This window comes from Triticum aestivum, chromosome 7D (assembly GCF_018294505.1).
Source record: "Triticum aestivum cultivar Chinese Spring chromosome 7D, IWGSC CS RefSeq v2.1, whole genome shotgun sequence".
Classification (NCBI taxonomy): Eukaryota; Viridiplantae; Streptophyta; class Magnoliopsida; order Poales; family Poaceae; genus Triticum; species Triticum aestivum.
The window spans coordinates 632,342,273-632,364,367 of NC_057814.1; the positions used below are offsets into that span (position 1 = coordinate 632,342,273).

General features: G+C 44.7%; 1 protein-coding gene across 1 annotated transcript; it reads right to left on the reverse strand.

The window, feature by feature from the left end:
• Positions 1-7,294: 7,294 nt before the first annotated feature.
• LOC123171475 (putative disease resistance protein RGA3) lies at positions 7,295-12,874 on the reverse strand. Its single transcript, XM_044588962.1, has 3 exons — positions 12,590-12,874; positions 11,688-11,819; positions 7,295-11,494 (listed from the first exon to the last, which is right to left on the reverse strand). Exons 1-3 carry the CDS (start codon positions 12,872-12,874, stop codon positions 7,295-7,297), a joined length of 4,617 nt encoding a protein of 1,538 aa, XP_044444897.1.
• Positions 12,875-22,095: the final 9,221 nt, after the last annotated feature.

Sequence of the window (22,095 nt, forward strand, 5' to 3'; positions counted from 1 at the left end):
TGGCAAGAAAATAAGGAGTGTAGTTTCTTTCGGGATGAAACAATCAAACACCTCCTCTTTCAGTTCAGGGTGGACACGGTCCGGGCCGGTCCGGTCCCTGACCGAGCCGCCGTTTTAACCGGCCGGCGGCGGTCTGGACCGGACCAGACCGGACCGACCAGCCTGGCGGTCCTGTTTCCAGGGACCGGACCGGTGGCGGTAAAGCTCGGGCCGGACCAAGCGGACCGGCCAACCCACCACCGGCGGCAACGTGCGAGGGTGCAGCGACGAGGTGGGAGATGTGCGCGAGTGCTGTGGCGTGGTGGACGACGTGCGCTAGGGCCGGCGGCGAGGTGGACGACGTGCGCGAGAAAGTGCTCTGGGCGGCGGCAAAGGCGTGGTGTTAGCCATGATCATGCGCGCATGTTTGTTCTTAGCAGTTATTCTGTTCCATGCAAGTAATTTAGCGCGTGCATGGGACCATGATTTTCTGTGTATGGGCCTTCCGTGATTGACGGATCAATTCTGACGTGAAGTTTGTTGTAGAATGACACCGTGATTATCGGATCGAACCATGTTTCTCTCGTTCCTTCTATTTTCTTCGTGTTCGACTCAGTAAAAAGGAACGGTTGCATGGGATAGCGCATGATTATCGGATCGAAACCATTTCTTTCTTAGAGGGTGCTTGATCCAAGGGACTTTTTTTAGTCTGACTAAAAATAGTCTCTTTAAGAGGCTAAAGTTCCAAACACCCCTGACTAAAGAGGGGCTAAACTAGTCTTGAAACTAATTTTTTTTAGTCAGGGATACCCCTACTAAAATGTGGATTAGTCATCTCTCTCCTCATTTAACTTCTCTCCTTTAACACATGCGAGTTCTGGATTGGAGGGTTTGAAGGATAATAAATGCTCATTAACTTGATTTTAGTCTCTTTAGTATTTGGATCCAAGCATGGGTGATGCTAGCAAGTTTTAGGTGGTGTTTGGTTCTCTAGTCCTAGGACTTTTTCTAGTCCCAACTAAAAAGTCCCTAGTCCCTAAAAAGTCCCTCCCTGTTTGTTTCCAGAGACTAAAAAGTCCCTAGTCCCTTCCTAGAGGTTATTAAATGACCATGTTGCCCCTAGTATATAGAAAAATAACAATAAAACAACACCATGGGGTGGCGGGCCAATGGGTGCATGGAGGGGCATTATTAGAAAAGTCCCAAAAAGTTCCAAAAGACTCTCCTTGAGAGTCTTCTTCATTTAGTCCCAAATGACTAGTTTAGTCCCTAAAAAGTCCCTCCCGTTTGGTAAAAAAGTCTCTAAGAGGGACTTTTTCTAGTCCCTACACAAAAAAGTCCCCGGAAACAAACACCCCCTTAGTCCCACTACTTTTAGTCATGAGACTAAAACGTATCCAAGCACCCTCTTAGTCGTAAATAAAAGGAACGGCAGCGAGGAGTTGTCGTGGGAAGGCGCCTTAATTATCGGATCGAATTGAATCTCGTTTATCTTGTTCTCAGTATTTCTCTCGATTAATTAAAAGGAAAACAAAGCAGCAGGGCGCGTGACTTCCACTTGCCCCTTTTCCTCTCGATAATCACGGGTGTGACAGCGTGTTATTTCTATTTTCTGTTCTCTTCTGCTTGATGCGCGCGACATAAGTTTTCTTCTCCTGCTCGACTAAATAAAAGGAAACAAATCGAGGAGGAGCACGGCCATGCTGGAGAAGGACGTCGGGGCGTGGCCGTCGGACTCGCAGCGCGCGGATCTTACCGGCCGGAGCATGGTGTCGCCGCTGGCCGCGATGACGATGAACAGCCTCCAGCACACTTCGGTCCGCTCGGTCGGACTGGTCAAAGACCGGACCGGACCGAGTAAAGTTCGGGCCGAAATTCTGTAACCGGACCAGCCAATTTCTTGAACGGGCCAGGCCCGTACGGTCCAGTCCTGAACGGGCCACGAGCGGGCCAAAAAGCTCGCTCGCTCCGTCCAGCCTGACTTTCAGTGCAAGTTTGTGCATTTTACATGGACAGTCATCCAAGTTGTGTCGAGCTTGAATAAGCCCACAAGTTTTGCCAATACTTTTGATCATTATTTATTAGATGGTATTTTAAATAGGTTTATATCGCTAATAAAGATGGAAGCATATGCCTTATTGTGGTCGCTTTAGCTTTATAAAATTGACTTGCTTTTTAATGGCATAAACTCTTACCTTTTGCAGGTCACTTTTCGCGATGCACTCGCTTGTATGTGGTCTATGCTTCACCATACGGAGTACCAACCGCTGTTTAGAGAGATGTGCACACGGTTGGAGCAAGTGGCCTTGAAGGTTTTTACTCAACATGTATGGCAACATAACCTATGGATTGGTCCATCACCTCTTTCGACTTAGGTATAGTGTCGGTCCTATTTGACTATACTAGTGCCGTTAAGTCATTTTATATTTTATTGTCCTTTTGTCCGATCTTTCATTTGGGGTTGGGTGCATCCTCATTCGTTTGATGATACATTTTGAGTAAATAGAAAACCACCCTTTATAAAAAAAAGTACTAAAAGGCAACTTCAACGCGGATGGATTGCACAGGTCATTTATTCATAGACATCAAATGTTCACCTTTAGTCACGACCATCATAGTTGGGGCTAAGGTAACCGATTGACACCACAATTCAAACAACTCATATTAAACCATCATCTTTGTGCCTAATGAATAGCAGATTGCACTGATGCCCAATAAGCTCACGAAGACAACGTTTTCCGTAGGTTGGCCCCACCCTTGATACTGATGTGGCGAAACTAGTATGAACCATTATTTGACTTACTCAGATGGATGAGGGTCCCACCTGTCAGCTTCACATCTTATTTGCCCCTTTCTTTTTTGGGTACCTTTCTTTTTTCTTCCTCCTCTTTAATCTCGTTTTCTCCTTCCCACCCACTACCGCCACTTCTAATAGGTTCTCGCAAGCGGCTGCCTGATCCAGCAAAGAATTCACAGTTGCCTCCGGTCGTCGGATCCCGTTGGCCGCCTTCTTCCCCTCTTCCTTGTCTGCCAGATTCCCGCCTCCCTCTACCGGACACCGGTTCCCGAGTAGTCGGTCGCCGTGTCGTTCTTCCTCAACTCTGGCATTCACATACATCGCGTTCCTGAATTGTTGGGAGTGCTCAACCTCAGCAGCGACCGCCACTCGCTGGCCTCAAAAGTCATTTAGTCTTCAGACACACTTGCCTTCTCCTATTGCCTACTGAGGGGCGCCGAGTCCTAGGGCTTCCTCTTCTTTAGCACCACCCGATCGGAGCACGCTGGCCACATCGTGAGATGTCACCGTACCCCGCATAGCAGAGCCCCCCCCCCACCGCCTGAGATTGTTGCGGGGCATCAGTCACCCTGGGCATTCCACTTTTTTGGGTTTTTCAGTTTTGGTAATTAAGTTTCGGGTAATTTGGATACTAAAAAATAAGAGCAGAATTCATGTCTGCCAAGAAAATAACTAAACCCAAATTAGTCGAACAGTTTGGTGTAGGTAATTCGGGCACCCATAAAAACCAAAAATATGGGTGGAGGAGCCCCTAGACCGCCTGCATCATGCGGCCATGTGTGCAAGGGATCCACATGGGGGAGGCCTCGGTCACTGTCTTCCTCATATTTGGGCCTTGCCGTCGGAGCAGATGAGGCGACGAGCAGCGGGGGATGTGAGGAGGTGTTCCTCAACCCAACTGTCGACGGATCTAGGGCGACGGTGATAGGCGTGGCGGGGTGGAGCTCTAGGGGGAGGAGGGGACGATGGTGGCTAGAGAAAAGTGGTGGGAGGAGGCGGTGAGGTCGAGGCCGGGAAGAGGAGGAGTCTCATCGGAGGGGCAAGGGTAAGAGGAGCACTGAGGTCGGGAAGGAGGTGGCCTCTATTGCCCATGGTGTGTCAAGGAGAGAGGAGCTCCATTCGATCTATATTTGTGGGAGACGGGGAGGGAGTGAGGTGGTGGGGTCATGGGGTGAGGAGAGAGAGAGTGGCGGGTTCATGTCTGAGATGAGACGGGGGGGGGGGAGGGAGTCCTGGATTAGGGGGTCCCGGGGCGTCCGGGTTATGTAACATGGGACAGACTGATGGGCCGTGAAGGTACAAGATAGAAGGCTTCCCCCCGTGTCCGGAGGGGACTCTCCTTGACGTGGAAGGCAAGCTTGGCGTTCGGATATGAAGATTCCTTTCTCTGTAAACCGACTCTGTACAACCCTAGCCCCATCCGGTGTCTATATAAACCGGAGGGTTTAGTCCGTAGAGGCAACCATAATCATACATGCTAGACATCTCGGGTTTAGCCATTACGGTCTCGAGGTAGACCAACTCTTGTAACCCCTATATTCATCAAAGTCAATCAAGCAGGAAGTAGGGTATTACCTCCATTAAGAGGGTCCGAACCTGGATAAACATCGTGTCCCTGCCTCCTGTTACCATCGATCCTTAAACGCACACAGTTCGGGACCCCCTACCCGAGATCTGCCGGTTTTGACACCGACAGGGGGCTTAATCAGTAAGTATGAGTAATTCAATATCGATTCAGTTAAGGTTCGGTTACCCATATGCCCAGGGATAGGCATCAGGGCATTGACCAGGGTGGTGTTCGGCAAGCGGGGGAACTATGTAGTGACATGTTCATGTACAACATGTTGACCCGGTCTTTGATCGTGTGTCTACATGTTGGATCCTTTCGATCTAAGCTTCTCTTCAACGGCGCTGTTGTTGTTGTAGTACGCTGGTCCTATAGGCCCTTAGCACAACGATTTCCCGTTTGTCTACTGCAGCAAGTTTTTACCGGCTCCACAAAAGGAGGGGCAACGTTGGTGGCGCGCCTTCGGCTCGCTTTAGTGCTTGTACTCGTCGCTAGGTGGGTTACGGATCTGGATGCGATTTTTATTATTTCTGGTATTCGTTGTATTATCATGATTGATAATGAATAGACTGAAAATTTTCTCGCAAAAAAAAGGAGGTCCTTCCTCGTGAACTACAATTCTTCGAAACTCCAGCAGAACTCAATACACAGCCAGTAAAAACAAACCATGCATGTTACTAGTGGTTTGTATGCCAAAGTTAATGTTCAGCATGAGAAATAGATAAAATCATTATGACCCAAGTCTCGGAAACTACAACTATAATCCTTGAAACCTCCGGCAATACAACATATACTAACTCCTCGTGAACTACAACCGTTGGAAACTCCGGCAATACAACAAACCATGCACATTAATTTGTACGCTAACGAACTGCCAAAGCTTAGTTCGGGTCAATAATGTTTTGCGTACGAAAAAGAGAACATATACTAACTCCGTCCTAAATTACTTCTACTTGTCACTTAAATGGATGTATCATATAAATTTTGTCGGAAGTCAAAGCATCTCTACTTTGACCAAACTTATAGAAAAAAGTATCAACATTTTTAATACCAAATTAATATTGTTAGATTGATGACGAAATGTAGTTTCATGGGATATATATTTGGTATGGTAGATGTTGATATTTTTGAATATATATTTGGTCAAACTTTGCAAAGTTTGACTTGATCCAAATCTAATACGCGGAGTAAAAAGGACCGGAGGGAGTACTTGTCAGTTAATTGGATGTATCTACTTCCTCCGTCTAGATGTATAAGGGGGTATTTGGTTCCAGAGACTTTTTGTGTTGGGACTAAAAAAAGTCCCTAAAAGTCCCTAGCAAACCAAACAAGGGGACTTTTTTCGGACTTTTTGCTAAAAGTCCTTAGAAGCACCTCCTTGAGAGTCTTTTTTCCAAAAAGTCCTAGGACTAGAGAACCAAACACCACCTAAGTCATCTTAGGTTGTGCACCGCGACCAAGACGGAGGGGAAAACGAGAGAACTTAATGTTTTTTTGCTAATTAATAGCATTGCATGCAATGAACTAACCACTGCATGTCATGTTTGATAGTCTCAAGTCATTGAAAGCATGCACGGCCACAACTCTTATTGGTTGATATGTCACGAAACAAGAACGAGGAGGGAGTTAATGTACCGTGCCTAAGTGTTTTGGGATTATTTGATTTTCATAAGGTGACTTACACATCTAGACGGAGGGAGTAGTAGCAATCAACCCTTTGAAACTCTCGCTAAAGTCCTTCCTTGTGAATTACAATTCTTTGAAACTCCGGCTAAACTCCTTCCTCGTGAATTACAATTCTTGGAAACTCCGGCTAAACCCCTTCCTCGTGAACTATGAATCCTTGGAAACTCCGACTAAACTCAAGACACAACGACACGAACAGACTTTGCATGTTTGTTTGTGTGCCAACATTAATGTTCTGCATAAAAAAATAGGTGAAACTAAAATAAAGCTCCCATTCCACATCTCAGTAGCAGAAGAAAAAATGCCCCCCCCCCCCCCCCCCCCCACAAAAAAAATGAAATAATGCAGATTTACAATGAAACAATGCAGAAGGCTTCATTTTGAACAACAGGCCAAAACAATTGCGTGGCCAGACACAATGCCGCGTTAACATATTTCTGTCTTCGGAAAGGAAGATGATCACAGGCCTTGTTGTGACATCCCGGCTTAATATGAATGATTTACTCATATCAAAAGCTGCATCAAGCTCATCTAAGATGAGCCAGTCTAGATCTCTGGTGGTAATTAGACGTTACAGCTGGAAACCGGTGGTTGTGGCTGGGGCATTACACTTGCACACAATGAACTATGCGAATGTCTACATGGAAAGCAACGGAGAACTTACTTCATTTTACACATGTTTTCAAGTGAAACCATCTAGGCTACAACTTAGGGCCCATAAAGCAATGGCGTGGCCAAAGAGATCAATCACCTGTTGTATGCCTCCTGTTAGTGAGGTGTAAAAATAGCAAGGCATGACGTACCACCACCATCATCACCAACTGATATCCTCCTGTTAAGAAGAGGCACTCAGTTATTCAGAAGATTCTACAATATTAATGTATCACCATTCCGACATCGAGTCCTTGTTGCCATGCCAACTACTCCCTCCGTCTCAAAATGTAAGACGTTTTACCATACTACCAGAGTGTGAAAAAATGTCTTACATTTTGAGACGGAGGGAGTAATATCTTCTATATCATGTTAGCAGATGAAACTATGGAGATTCCAGTCTTGCACGCACAAGGAACTAGAAGTCTATCCTTTGTTTATTTGTTATTCTTTGTAATTACTCAAGTTGCCTATGAAACAATTGTTTATTGCAGTTAACTGCCGTACAGATAACTAGAATGGAAAACATGGTTTTAGCTGGAGAGAACTGCATACTGACGTGTAATATAAAGATCTAAATAAGAAAAAATATTGCATACCTTCAGATAAACAAGCTAGCACTTTTCGTGTTCGCGTCCATGGATGCACAACCATTTGAGTCCTCTTACTTGCTTGCATTGTTCATACAGTTCAGAGCTACACTTATCGGCATCGAGAAGCTTGAGCGAAGCTGGAAGACCTTTTTCTGGTAGCGACATGATGCTCTCACATTTGTTTATGATCAAATACTGTAACGACGGAAGCAGATGCAACTCTGAGGGCAGCATCTGAAGATTCATCAAGGACGACAGCTCAAAACGATGGAGTGAGTGCAGAAGTTGTAGCGCTTCCTGCTGCCCATCAGTGAATCTCGTAATCTGGCAGCCCACATCGTGAGAATTCCGAGCAAGACCAATGCGGAGTTCCTTAAGAGATGCCAGGAGCCTACACACGGCTACTGTGAGAAAACTGGGTTCATCGATATGAAGTGTCTCAAGTGGTAAGCACACATGTTGGTCGGCAATTTCAGCCTCTTGAGCCATACGGTTCCATGCTGACACGAAGTTAGGAGCATCTCGAATTTCCAGACGTTTAAGGTTTCGAAGGGAGTTCAACTGTTCCCATGAAGACAATATAGAGCATTCTCTAATGTTCAAGCTCTCCAATGCAGCATGAGGATGCAACTTGAGAGAAACCAATTTTTGATTCTTGACCAGATGCAATTCAATGAGTAGTGGAAGGCACACTAAGCTGTCAAGTGTCGATAACGCGTCGCAACCTTCCACATGCAGGTGTCGCAGTGCCACGCAAGACTGCAGTCCCAAATACTTCATGCTTGGGCAATACTTTAGAATCAATGTGCTGAGTCGAATAAGGGCCTGAAAACCTTCACATAAAGATAGCAAATGGCATTCTTTGATTACCAATGTGTGTAACGCTGTACATGAATGCAGGTAAACCGATGTTAAACTAGGACTGTGCTCCAAGTCTAGCTGAACAAGGGAGGTGAGGCTTGAGTGCTGCAATAGCATGTCGGGCAAATTATCAATCATTAAATTTACCAATGAAGAGGGAAGAATTATACAGTTGTCTGACTCTAATCCTGCTTGGAAAACCATGGATGTAAGAAGCTCGGCACAACCTTTTATAACCAGTTTTTCAAGGGAACCGAATTCTGCTAGGCCCTTCCTGCTCGAAAAAGCCATGTCAGAAGAGATGTGCAACTGTCGTATGCTCGTCAAACAGTGGACTGGGATGCAACATATTCCTTCTAGCATTGAATCTATGTCATTCGACGATAAGCCTACAGCCAGCGATGTTATCTTATGACAGTATGCTATCTTCAAGGTTGACAGATTGGGAAGATTAGCCAGCACCCTGGATAGTTGATTCCCGGTAATGTTGCACCTTGACAAGTTGAGATCTTCAAGTGAAGATGGGAGCATGTCTCCAGTTGTCAATGAAGAGAATACCTTGGGGCAAGAAGATAATGTGAACCTTCTTAGGGATATCAACTGCTGCAAGCTATTCCATGCAAGATAAGATAGATCTGGAGAGCTTGTAATCTCTATTTCTACTAAAGCAGTAAGATTATGGAATGCCAACACTTTCTCATCCAAACTGCTTAGGTTGGTATGGCCACTAATTGTTAGGGTCAACCCATCTGATCCAACTGCGTGCTTGAGACGGAACGACATGGGTCGAACTGAGCCAGGATTTGAAATGTCCAAATCAGTTAATATTTTGCTGACAGGGAGTGCTGGTAAGTCTCGGGATCCTAGCCAATCATGTATATGAACTCGGTGGAGATTTGATAGTCGATGCTCATTCTCCAGGCTACCGGAGTTCTGCAAAAATGGTAGTTTCTTCAAGTGATAACATGAAATAATTTCAAGAACTCGTATACTTTTGGATGAGCACTCTTCAGCTAAGATAGTGCAATTTGTCAATTGAGGCAGCTCACGTAGCTCCAACACCTCCAGGGTACCAATTACCAATTTTTTGATTTTAAACATGCGAACCAAGTGCAACTCTTTAAGGAATGGCATCTTTGCAATAGGTGGAAGGTCTTTCCAGTCCAGGCAATGCTCCAAATGAAGAGATTGCAACGATGTAAGTGTAAAATCTGTGGCTAACCATTTGGGAGTAGCACCTCTATGTCCGTCAATTCTGAGACATCTGAGGCTTCTGGGTGGTTGAAATCCTTCAAGTACTGCTGTGTGAGAAGCAGCATTGCCTTGCATTTTATCCCATGACAAATGTAAGCCGGTCAAGTATACCTTGTCCTCAAGTCTAGCCATCATAGCTTCCGTTTTGCTCCCAACATTTCCAAGGTCATATATTTTCAGTGATCCTCTGAGCTCCGATAGAGTGCTTAATTGATCAATAGTAAATTCTTTTTTCTTGCTTACTTTGAAAGCCTTGAGCTCCTGAAGAAATTTCAGTTTCCCAACAGCAGCAATTTTCTCATGTAAATTCTCAAAGGCAAGAAAGTGGCGCAGGTTTACAAGATCGCTGAACCCTCTTGGTAACTCCATATGAGATCCAAAATTATGTATTATATTAATGTCAATGACCTCTAGATGGTACAGTCTACATATGGACTCTGGCAACTGCAAATTTGAAGTTGCATAAGCAGCACGCAGCTCCAGATAACGAAGATGAATAAATGCTGCAGGGTTACATATCAAAGAACTCAAATCATCAAACATCATTTCCAGCTTTAATACACGAATGGCTCTGAACTCATTGAATTTGTCTCGAAATGATTCAGAAAAGTTTGAGTCATATCTACCAATCAACATAATTGTGCTCACGTTCTTAGGTTGGAATGCACCAATTGCTTGAACAAATTCCTGTCTGAAAGATTCATTAGGTGCCATACTGCCATCTCCTTTTGGACGATACGCTGATTCTGTAACAACACTAACATGGCGAACAAACTTTGGTGTTTCTCTAGATCCTAGAGCATCTATAGTAAAACATTCATCAGAAGAAACCATCTGTGCTAGATCGTGAATCAGATCATGCATGATGTAAGAAAGCCCTGTTGGTTCGTATTGAATAAACCCACAGTCGACGAGCTCATTGAAGTAATCACGTCCTACATCTTCTATTCTTTTGCTTTCTTTGGGACGCACAAAACCGTGTGCAATCCATATGTTCACCAGTTGTTCAGCGTTGAAATGGTAATTCTTAGGGAACAGTGAACAATATGAGAAGCACGGTTGAAGAAGGAAGGGCAGATGGTTGTAGCTAATCCTCAATGCCGGTATGATGTCTTCGTTGCTTTCTTGATATTTCCATTCAGTGCTGTCTAGAATTTTCCTCCAATGCTCAACATCAAGCTTTTTTCTTAGTAGTGTTCCAACAGTTTTAGCAGCCAAAGGATATCCATTCAATTTCTCTGCTATCTGACGCCCAATATACACTAGCTTCAGTTGCTCTTTCCTGTTCCCAAATGCACATTCCTTGAATAAAGCCCAAAAATTCTCTTCCGTTAGACCGTCCAGCTTAATTTCATCCTTTGCGCCCGTCATTGCCGCAACAGAAAATTTCCTTGTGGTTACCAAAACCTTATTTCCCTTTACTTCAGCGCATCGAAGTGGAGCTAGGAATGTGTCCCATCGACTCAGGTCATGGTCTTCCCATATGTCATCCATAACAAGTAGTAACCTCTTCGACTTCACGCCATCCTCGACAAACTTTTGGAGCTTGGTCAAGTCCTCAATCCCCTCAAATCTATCACCATATAGGCATTCAAGCAAATCATGTGTAAGCTTAATCTCATCAAAAGTAACAGACACATAGATCCATAGACGCAGGATAAAATGTTGTGCAATGCTAGCATCGTTATACACCAAACGGGCTAAGGTGGTCTTGCCAACACCACCGTTTCCGACAATGGCGAAAACTGATATACCTTCATCCTTTGTTTCACTACACACAAGTGTGTTGACTATATGACTCTGCTCCTTGTCCCTCCCATAAATTCTGGGTTCAATAACAGCAGGAGTTGTCTCCCTGAAGTCTGTGTCTGGAGAGCCCATTCTGAGAGCAAGGGAGTCCAGCTCCTCGAGTTTAAGCGCCTTGCGTGCGTCACGTTGCATCTCATTGAGCTGATTGACACTGTCCGATATCCTATATAAGATCTCATTCTTATCTAGCTTTATCCATGGCGGAACAGAATCTGTGTTGTCGGGGCTGTACACAACAAGCTGAAGTTTAGATGGATCCAAGGCTGATGATCGATCAACAATACTAGTGTGGTTTTTCTGAAATGAATTATCAGAATTGCTGTCATGAGATTCTCCATGGTCCATTTGGTCCATAAGACTGTTCACAGTCTATCAGGTTCAGGAGAAATAAAAATATCAGAAACAAATCAGCTTAGAAGGAGCCTCTAGCTCCACTAAGGCTAAATGAATGAATGAATAAATAGAAATGGGAATTGGAAGCGTGGACAACCTTGTCGATAAGCTGAAGGTTAGATGGATCCAAGGATAATGATGGATCGACAATACTAGTGTGTTTCTGCTGAAATGAATCATCAGAATTGCTGCCATGGGATTTTGCTTGGTCCATAAGGTTGCTCATATACTAACAGATGAAACAAAAATGTCAGAAACATATGTACTGAAGAAGACTAAGCGATATACTAAGGCTAAATGAATGAGTGAGAAAAAAGGGGAATCAGAAGCGTGGACAACCTCGTCGATGGCGCCGGCAGCCTCCGCCCGTCCTTCTTCCCGGATGCGGTGGTAGTCCAGTTCGTCCAGCAGCGTGTCGGCCCGGAACACCTCGCGGCGGACCTCCTTGAGGAGGAAACCCTGGAGAGACCTGTTCTGCAGCTCGCCGCCCGCCGCCGCGGCGTCGAGCGTCCGCCTGGCGCCATCGAGGGCCGCCGTGAGCGCCTCCACCTCAGGGGCGATGCCGGCGCGGGCCGACCAAGCCTGCAGCGCGCAGGCGGCCGGGACGATGGCCTGCGCCGCCGTATCCATGTCCGCCACCGTGGGCTCGTGCGGTTGTTCAACAAGGAGAGGAGAAGACAGAGAACAAGGCGAAAATTAGTCCGTGATATCTGACCTAGATACTTCCGCCGTTTTGGCAGGATTGCTTTCGACGCATGCTGTTGTCCGTCTCTCTCTTCAGTTGTTAACTAATCTCACCCCGGCAAAACCAAGGGCTGCCATGTATGTACTGACCGAATCAAGTATCCAGGAGTGGATCTACTTGTGACATGGACTTTGAGGATAGATTCAACTGTAAATTGTACTCTTACCTCTTCCGTTCACAAATGTAAAACGTTTCCCAAATGATAAGTGCCACACGTTTGGCACGAAAACGTCCGGTCCAAACGCTTTTCACACCGTCCGATTTACACAAAACGAATCTTGATATGATCTGGTGCCAGTCATCGTTTCAGAATAGTTCGGGCAGCGACCAAACCCAGCGAACGAAAAACCCTTATCCTCGCACTTGTCAATGCTCATCCAACCCACACAACCACACTCTGTCCTGTTCCCCTCACCTTTCATCCTCTCGCACACGGCAGTCCCCTTGCACCCCGGCGAGATCCCCGTCCTCCGGTCACCCAGCTCCACTGTCCCAGCTGTTTCCCAGGGTGGCCCGCACCTCGGAGAACTCCGCGACATGAGGGCATTCAGCACCCGCCCCGCCGGGGCGACCTCTTCCTCTAGGCGGCCCGACCTCTCCGGGGCGGCGTGATCTCTCCGAAATGAGAGGGCTAGAGACCGCCGGGCTCCCATCCCCATGCCGCGGCGACCACATCTACCCCCACGCCGGGGAGCTCGTCCCCTTCGTGGATGCGCGGATCCACGAGCTCGCCGCTCTCGAGTGCATCCACACCGCCTCGGTCCTTCCCCACCTCGCCGGACGTGCCATCATCCCTGCCGAGGTGAGTCACTTCCTCCCCCCCTTTGCTTACATGCTCGGACGTAGACGCTCACGTCACTCGAGACCATGTCTTTCTGCCATGGACAACATTGGCCTACAACACTCGCACACACAGGCAGCAGACCCCACGCGCGTTGGCTTAGTGTGCGATGCCCGCACCCCTCGCACGCCTTGCCGGTGGCCCCCGTGGTTCTGTTGTGCGTCAACGAAGATATGAATTGTGCATTAGAACTGCCATTAACTTGCTGTAAAAGTTGCCATGTGATTTCAGTTTACAAGGCAAGACAAGGAAAAAGTTCCCATGTGGTTTATTTTCTAATTGCCATGCCTATATGGCAGAAACTGCCATCGCCCATTTTTTTTTTGAAAAATGGAAGTTGCCATGACAAGGTGCTTAACTATACAAAACTTGCCATGAGCAAACTGGACAAAAAAATGCCGTGTTGTTTTAACTTGCAAGGATTGCATGGAAAAAAGCTTGCTCACAGTTTTTTTTGTTGGTTCAGTAGATGCATCACATTGTATGGGGAAGTAGCTGATTATTTTTCTAAATTTATCGTGAATTACGTGCCGTTTAATTGGATATACCATGGGGAATCCACTATGAATTGCATATTTGTGTATAGGTTCCATCTTTTTGTGTTTACTGAATAGTTGCCATGGCAATTTCTTTTCATACGTTTTTGGCTACTAATTTCCTATACCATGGCAAATTGCTATTCAATTGTCAGAGATTGTTATTCGCCATGTCAAACTGGATTGTGTGTAAACATAAATTTGAAGCATAAATTTTTTGTTTTATTAAAAGTTGCCACTGATAGAACCCATTTGCTATGTTTTCTGATACACCATGGCATTTTGGTTTTTTTATCAAAAGTTGCCATGATAGCTTCTAATCTACATCAATTGACATGACAAATTTACAATCCTTTTATAGCTACCATATTTTTGTTTAGTAAATATCTACCATGACATTTTTTCAATAATGAATTTGCCATGTTTCTCCATAGACCATGGCAAATTTATATTTATTTTCAGAGATCATTTTTACCATGTCAATGTACCATGGCAAATATACCACATGAACCATGGCAACTTTTTCATAACAACCCATGGCAAAATTGTGCTCCACATAGACTGGAATTTTGTTTTTATACACACAATTGCCACGACCTGCATAGCTACTTCGGCCATTCTTTTCACATGGCATGGCAATTTTTTCTTTTTAACGTTCCGAAAAATGCCATCAGATGGTATTGGAATTTTTTTTCTTTTATGGTATGTTTTTGCCATGGCAAATTATGATGACAAAGCAAGTAATTATATTGAAAAACACTGTGAGAGTTGCCATGGGCAAATTATTGTTTTAAGGATAAGTTGCCATGACATTTTATCCATTTTTATAATTTGCCATGGAAAATTATAAAATCAAGAAAATATGGCAATTTTTACTTTTCATTAGCCATGGCAATTTTTCCTATATTGACAAGGCAAATTTGCATATAACACCCTGACAAATTCCTTGAACCTCTTCTTTTTCTTTTGTAAATATTAAATTTTATGTTTTCCATGTCAATTTTATCTATTTTTCCACATGGAAAATTTACCAATATGGACCATGGCAACATGGCAAATCTTCTATTGAACGGGACCATGGCAAACTTAGTGTATCTTTCATGGCAACGGTATTTTATGGAGCATGGCAAATTTTCATCCTTCTTTGCAACATGGCGAAATTTATTTGTGAACAAGACCATGGCAAACTTAGTGTACATATCATGGCAAATGTAGGTTACGGCGCATGGCAATTTCTAATTTAATGGAGCATTGCAAATTTTCTTCCTTCTTTTGCAACATGGCAAGTTTTCTTTTTTGAACGTGACTATGGCAAAATTAGTGTGTGTATCATGGAAAATGTAATTTACGGAGCATGGCAATTTCCAATTATATGGACCATGGCAAATTTTCTTTCCCTTTTTTGCAACATTCAGGACCGTTGAAAATTTAATGTATGTATCATGGGAATTATATTGTATGGATCATGGGATTTTGTAGTCCGTGGATCATTATATATAGAAGATTTTCGAACAAAGTTGCCATGGCCCCATGGCAACATTTGTTTTACTCACGTTTCTCGTATAATATCATCGCAATTTTATTTGCACCATGGAAAATTAAGTTCAAGCATGGAAAATGTAGTTTATGGATTATGGAAATTTTCTAGTTCTTTTGCAACATGGCCAAAGTTACTTTTATTTTTTACCATGGCAATGTAGCTCCTCCCCAGCCTAGACACGAATAAGATGCCGAGCAGGAGGTCATCCTCCATGACGATGACAACACCGCTCAGGCTGGAGGCCGAGGCATCCGTGACGCTGCTGGTCGGCAACGACGAGGTCGTGCGGTGTTGCCTCAGGAGACCGATTTGCCCTGTGTCATGCTCCGCTGACACTCGGCACAATTGTCCTGCAGCTAAGATCCCATTTCCCCAACATCATTGTGTACATTTTTTAATCTGTAATTTTAGTTTTTTGTCTTAGAATTGGTAGTGGAAATCTATAGTTGCCATGGGCATTTCCAGTATCCATCGATTTTTGCAAGTTATGATCTGTGCCCCCCATTTTTGCATTTTTGCAATGTTCTATGCGTAGGAAGAACATTTTTTTCCGAGACAAATTCTCACAGATTATCATCTCTGCAACATAATCATTTCGTTTATCAATCTTCATACATTTGAGAGGTGTCATGGCAATTTTGATCCCACTTTTACCATGTTAAATTTTGGTCTATAGATTTGGGCTAGCATTTGTAGTTATAATCAGTTCTTGCCATGGAGCAAATCCATTTTATGCACCGATGGCTAGTTGATATGTGTCCCAAATGCAATTGTGCCATGTTCGTTGCTTAGGGGGAGTCAACCGTTGTTTGCCATGGCAAATTTAGGCAAAAATACCACTTTTCTTTGCCGTAAGGCAAAAATACCACTTTTGTATGGGCGCATGGCATTTTTTTGTTTTATGGACCAGGGCAAATGTAGTCACAACAAGGCAATTTTCTCTTTTTTTGACCACAATTTTCATTTGTTTTTTCCGCCATGGCAAAAATTACTTCTTTTCCTCATGGCAAATTTACCTCTATTTCTATCATGGGTAATCTACCTATATTGCAATGGCAATTTTACTATAACTTGCACGCCAAATTCTATTTTTAAATGCTCATGGCAAATGTCTACTTTCTATTTTTTCCGCCATATCAAATTAACTTTTCTTAACAATGGAAATGTAGTTTCTTGTCATGGAAAACATGAGAAACGTAGTTTATCAAGCCCATATTTGGTTTTTTTTGCTGTGACTAATACAACCTAGTTTGTGATTTTTTATGAACATTGGCAAATTAGTTAAAATCTGAGCTTTTCTTTTACTCGGCTTCATTTTTCCTTTTCGGTTTTCACAGGGGAAAGGAGCGATGGAAGCGTACGGGCTGTGGGGCTCCTCTACGGAACGAAGACGTTCATTCTGGTCGATCTCTCCTACAGAACGTTCGGTCTGGGTGGTCCCAGACCACACGTGTGGTGAATATTGGCGTCAAAATGTTTTAGGTATTTCAATATGGTCGACTGAAATCAGAAAACAAACACACTAAAACATGTCCATAAACATCTGATTCGGAAAAAAAGTTAGAACATCTTATATTTATGAAGGGAGAGGTAAATAGCAGCAGAATAAATCTTTATCTTTACCAAATTATCAAGTCATTAGTGCTTCTGGCGGTACGTCATTGTTAATTTTGCAGAAAAGTCCCTATATTTTGGGATATTTCAACCGTCAATCCTTTTTTAAGTGGCTAATCTGAGATAACATTTCGTTTTTGCAGAAAAAATACCATGTAGTTTGGTATATTCATCCAATAGTGCTGCTGCCGGTGTCGCGGCGTCGCGTGGTTGAGGACGAAGGGCATGGCCTAGCCAAGGGACGACCATGGCGGACGGCAGGCGGCCATATTCGTGCGTTCTACCGGCAAGGACATGACCTGAGGGCGAGGAGCGGTGCCGGAGCAGAGCCATGGCAGCAGCTGGTGCTGTGAGGAGACCAGCGTGACGAGTTGGTGGAGAGGAACGTAGGCAGCCGGATCCAGGCGTTTTATCGGCGAGGACACGAGTTGGGCGAGGAGTGGTGACCGAGCGGAACCATGACAGTAGCGGGCGTTGGGAGGAGACCAGCGTGACGAGTTGGAGGAGAGGTGGCTGTCGTAGAATAGCGAGAGGCGCTTGGGTAGGAGGCCGCAAAGCGCTGCGGGAGGCTGCACTCGCTGGTGGAAGCGGCGAAGGTCAGAGTAGATGGCCGGCGCAGCAGTTGGGGATCAAGAGAGACGGAAGACGAAGGAGAGGGTGAGGGGATCGCGTGGGGGTTGGGCACCGCTCGTATGAGCTTCTCCTGGGTGGCGGTGCGAGTGGAAGAGAGGAGCGGATCGGGAGGCTGCGTGTGCGTGGGTGCTACACTGCTAGGTTAGATAGCTATGCGGCTGAGCCTACGGGTAGATGGCCCGACGCATTTGGGCTGTGTTGGCTCCCTCTCCTAACTTTTCCTGTTCTTTTTTCTTTTCTCATTTACGGAAATTAGAGAGAAGGAAAAGGGAAGAAAAGAAAAAGGTAGATGTTTTAGAAAATGCTGAAACTTTTTACGTGGCGCCCAAGGTCTATACTTAGGCCCAAAAAAGATGTGAGGTCAAGTATAGAGCTGGGTATTGAGGCATGGTGGGGTTGCCAAACAGAGCTTCCAAACTTCCTTTTGCTTTCTTATTAAGATGTGACACTTGCACCATCGATACACTGTGTCTGCCAGCGTGTTCTTAGGTAAAACCCGTCACCCGAGATCCCAACGGGAGAACACATGACTATATCCGAAACAACAACTTTTGAAGCTTTCAACTAGTTTATCTCTATGCAACATCCCTCCTAGCAGTATGCTCTCGAAATGGTTGTTAACCCCACCAAGCAAGCTAAAAGGCATGTCGTATGTGTGGTATCGAACGTCACAACATCACAAAAACTTCAACCTACTAGCCCCTGTTGTCCACATCAAATTTCATATCCTACTGGAAGCATCTGCCCCCACCCTAAACAAAGAATTGAGGGTCCTTCGCACCAATTCCATCAAAAACTTCCAAAAAAACGAAGTCCTGACTTTGGAGACCTTGTTTCGTGAAGGGCACATTCTCAACTGTCCCGAAGACCCCTCTAATTATGTTGTACACTTTGCTTATGTTGATGATGTTCTTCAGTAGGTTCCGGAGCAGGACCTTTATGTACACGTCAATGTGTTTGTGTGATGGCCAGTGCATGATCTCCCCACAGTTTGGATCAATATTCAAAAATACCATTCGATTAACTGATTTGATTGATCACTTATCGGTGTGTGACCACTAAGATTACAACTTATCTTTGCTATTTAACATTTGTGCCAATTTATCGCCCTGACAAGAGATTAATCGGCCTGGCCCCGTGGCAAGAACCCCAAAATAGGGCCTCCTGTCACTAATTCCAGCCGACCGATAAGTGATATCCAGCCGACCGACACACTAATGATGAATGAAGTCTGATTAATCTCTAATCTCCAGCCGACCGACACACTAACGGTAAGTGATATCCTCAACATTGGTTTGGAGTCATGACTTGATTATGCTTCACCCGATGCTTCGTTATGTATCACCCATTATCTGAAGTCCTCAGCAGCCTAATCATCGCGGGGAACTCGCAACGACAAGACCTTGTATTCTCGCGCAAGGGCTTCCCCTGGTCCACATCATTTCCAAGAACAATTTTAGCATCACAAAAATCTGGAGCAAATTAAAAAGAAGAAGCAAGGCAAGCAGATCTGCCTTTTACCGAGCAGCCGCAAACAATCACCTGCATGGTCTTCTGTTTTCGTGGTGATTCAACCGGCTCTTCCTGTACCTTATGCCGAACCCGTGTTCCTAGGAATACAAATTGTAAAAGTCGTATGCCTCAGTCATGAATCAAACATTGTGCCCAATTCCTGTTTTTTTAAACGAGGGCTTAATTAAGAAGAAAAGAATTGCCCTGTTAATTAACGAAAAACTGGGCAAAATCCGGAAATTCCAGATTAACTACTTCGTATCCATCTCTTTTTGGGAAACCTTGTCTGGACTTCTCGAGAGCCCCCATCCTCGCAGGCATGACGTGCACTCGCTTGGATTCGCTCCCATGCGAACCCTGCAATAAAAGCAGACCCATCAAAAGTCCCAAAATGCCTTTTTTCAGGGAAACGTCAACAAAGGAGGTGCACAAGACAGAGCATCACTTTGTAGTTTAATATTGGCCTGGATTTGTGACACTACACCATCAGAGCGAACACTGATTTATTTGCAGCCAAGCCGATGCACGGGCACGAGCTAGAGTTTTCTTTGCCTCAGAAGAGCGCACACCAAGGGAAAAATATGCCCCAAATCAACAGCATTATTGATCGTGATTTTTTTTGGAGAAATCCAGAATGGAGAGCACTTACAAACTCTCTAACTCTCATCGGCGACATCCGTCCCATCGTCACACACATGGTTTTCCCAACAGATTATGCTGGACTACACTTTCAGGGGGAAACTACATTTTATTTTCTTGGTAGTTATGCAGATGAAGGGAATTTCTAGCTACTCATGGTTAACCTGATAAAACGACCAGTCGCAACAAATCGATCCGCTACTTAATTGCTGTAGCCCACATGAACCACTCATCCAGCGCCTCGGTCAGCAAAAGAACCTACTGCTATTGCCACCCCCAGCCCAGGCCACCACCCCAAACGAACAATTTTTCATCCATATACAGAACTAAACGCAATTTCTGATAGTCAGCAGCAAATGCCAGACCATGTAAAACAGACACGCAAAATACCTTTTAATCCACCGAGGCGTTTTTGGATCTCCGCAGAGCGCCGTCTCTACTGTCCTCGGCCCCACTATTGACGATCGGCAACCTGCATGCGAAAGCAAACACCGAAAAAAGCACATCCGGCTCACGAACGGGGGTGTATGTTCATGCCCGGCGCATAAAACCTAGTCCCTCCGCCGCCAACGCACGATGGCTGCTGGGTGGCAAAGGACGGGGGCGCCGGCGGAAGTAATGTTTTGAGGACAGCGAGGGACAAACCTGCAATCGCCGGGGCACGCCCATGGCGGTTGCCATCGCCGATCCAATCGCCTCCCCTCCATCCCCTAGGGTCCGGAGAAATTTCAGGTGATACCAAATTTCAGGTGCTACCATGATACAACTTTCTGGGTCATTGGATCTTAGATACGACGGCATCTAAAGAGCTATTATACCTATGCGTAGTGTTGAAACTTTGAATGAATTTTTTGTTAAGTGTTCAAGAACTCCCAGAAGCCGTCGGATCTCAGATCCAACGGCTCCCTGAACCCCGTATCATGGTAGCACCTAAGCCTTTGTATCACTAGATATCTTCCCGGCCCTAGGGTCCCTCCCTGGATTTTACACACACATCGCCCTTTTGTTTTTAATCAATGTTTCCTGTTTAGGCGGTCTCGCAGGGAAAATCCTCGAACATGGTCCAGCTAGACTTACGATCCTGGACTAGCGGCTGACCCACTGTTGTCGGCTGTACGGGTATTTGTATGTATTGACCGCTTCCTACGTCCTTCGCGTACGTCGCCAGTGGGAATACTTTGTTTTTCACAGCTCGCACACTACCCCATTCAATGCTCAAGCACCTACCGATCAAGCCAATTCAACAGCCCAGATATAGTAATATATGCATGTATGAGCCATATCGCATCATTTTCATGCCAATTTCAGCTCAGTTGGCCAACCTTTGCCATACACTATGTTCGTTGCCCAAAACTACTCTCCGTTCCATGGCAACCGAGGTACACAAGGATGTATACAGGTCAGGCCCTCTGCGGTTGAGGTCATACCCTACTTCCTGTCTGTGATGTTGTTCTCTTGCGTAAGGTGTGATTCAGATTGTAGCAAACCCTCGACCAGGTGCTCCAGGACGCTTATATAGAGTGCGCCAACCTTAAAGCTACAACGGCTGGTCATAAATGTTTTGTGTAACGGCATGTTAAAAACCGACAATTTCTTGCCATTACTGATAGTAACTGAAATATTAACCAACTAGTGGAGGCGGCTTATAATGTCTGTGTTTAATGCCTAGTGGAACATCTACACGCAATGCCTCCTTCATTGCTCCTGACCGTTGGCCTGCTGTAAAACCGACGGCTGATAAACCTACTGACGAGAGTCCTGATTGACGGGCAATCAGGCTAGCGATTGTTTTCGGACTGGTGTCCACTTCGACTAGGACGCCACCCCCCTGTTGTTGTTCTTGACTTGGCCCTTAGCATACATGGGTTGATCGTACATTGGCCTTTAGTTTGGCCTCCCCAATGGTGAATTACCTCATCAGGTTGATTGTCACAATCCTAACTAATTACTCATAACTTATATTATAATATTGGAGACTAAGAATTCAGTTTTAGATTTCTTTTTGTTGTGCTGCATGGAACTTTTTTTTATAATCCACAGCCGAAAACATCAACAATAATAGAACAATTTGTTGTGGATATGAATTATCATATTAAATCCACTGAAATGCAATCAAGCCTACAACTTACATGCTTTTATTAAATTATTTATCTAGTTAGAGCTGTGGTTGTTGAACTCAATAAACTCTCCACTACACCCACTACTTTTGTTAGCAATGATATGCCATAATAATGACATACTTGTATATATACATAATTACTTAATTATTTCTCACACAATATTTCTCAAGTTTGTAGAATATATTGTACTTCCCTTTTTATGAAGAAATTTACGCAATGATATCCCCTTGGAACAAAATAGTATCTCACCATATAATTGTGATGGAGATACACTTATTTGCAAAAAAATGTGACATGAGTTGTTCAGATTGCTCCACAAAAGGAA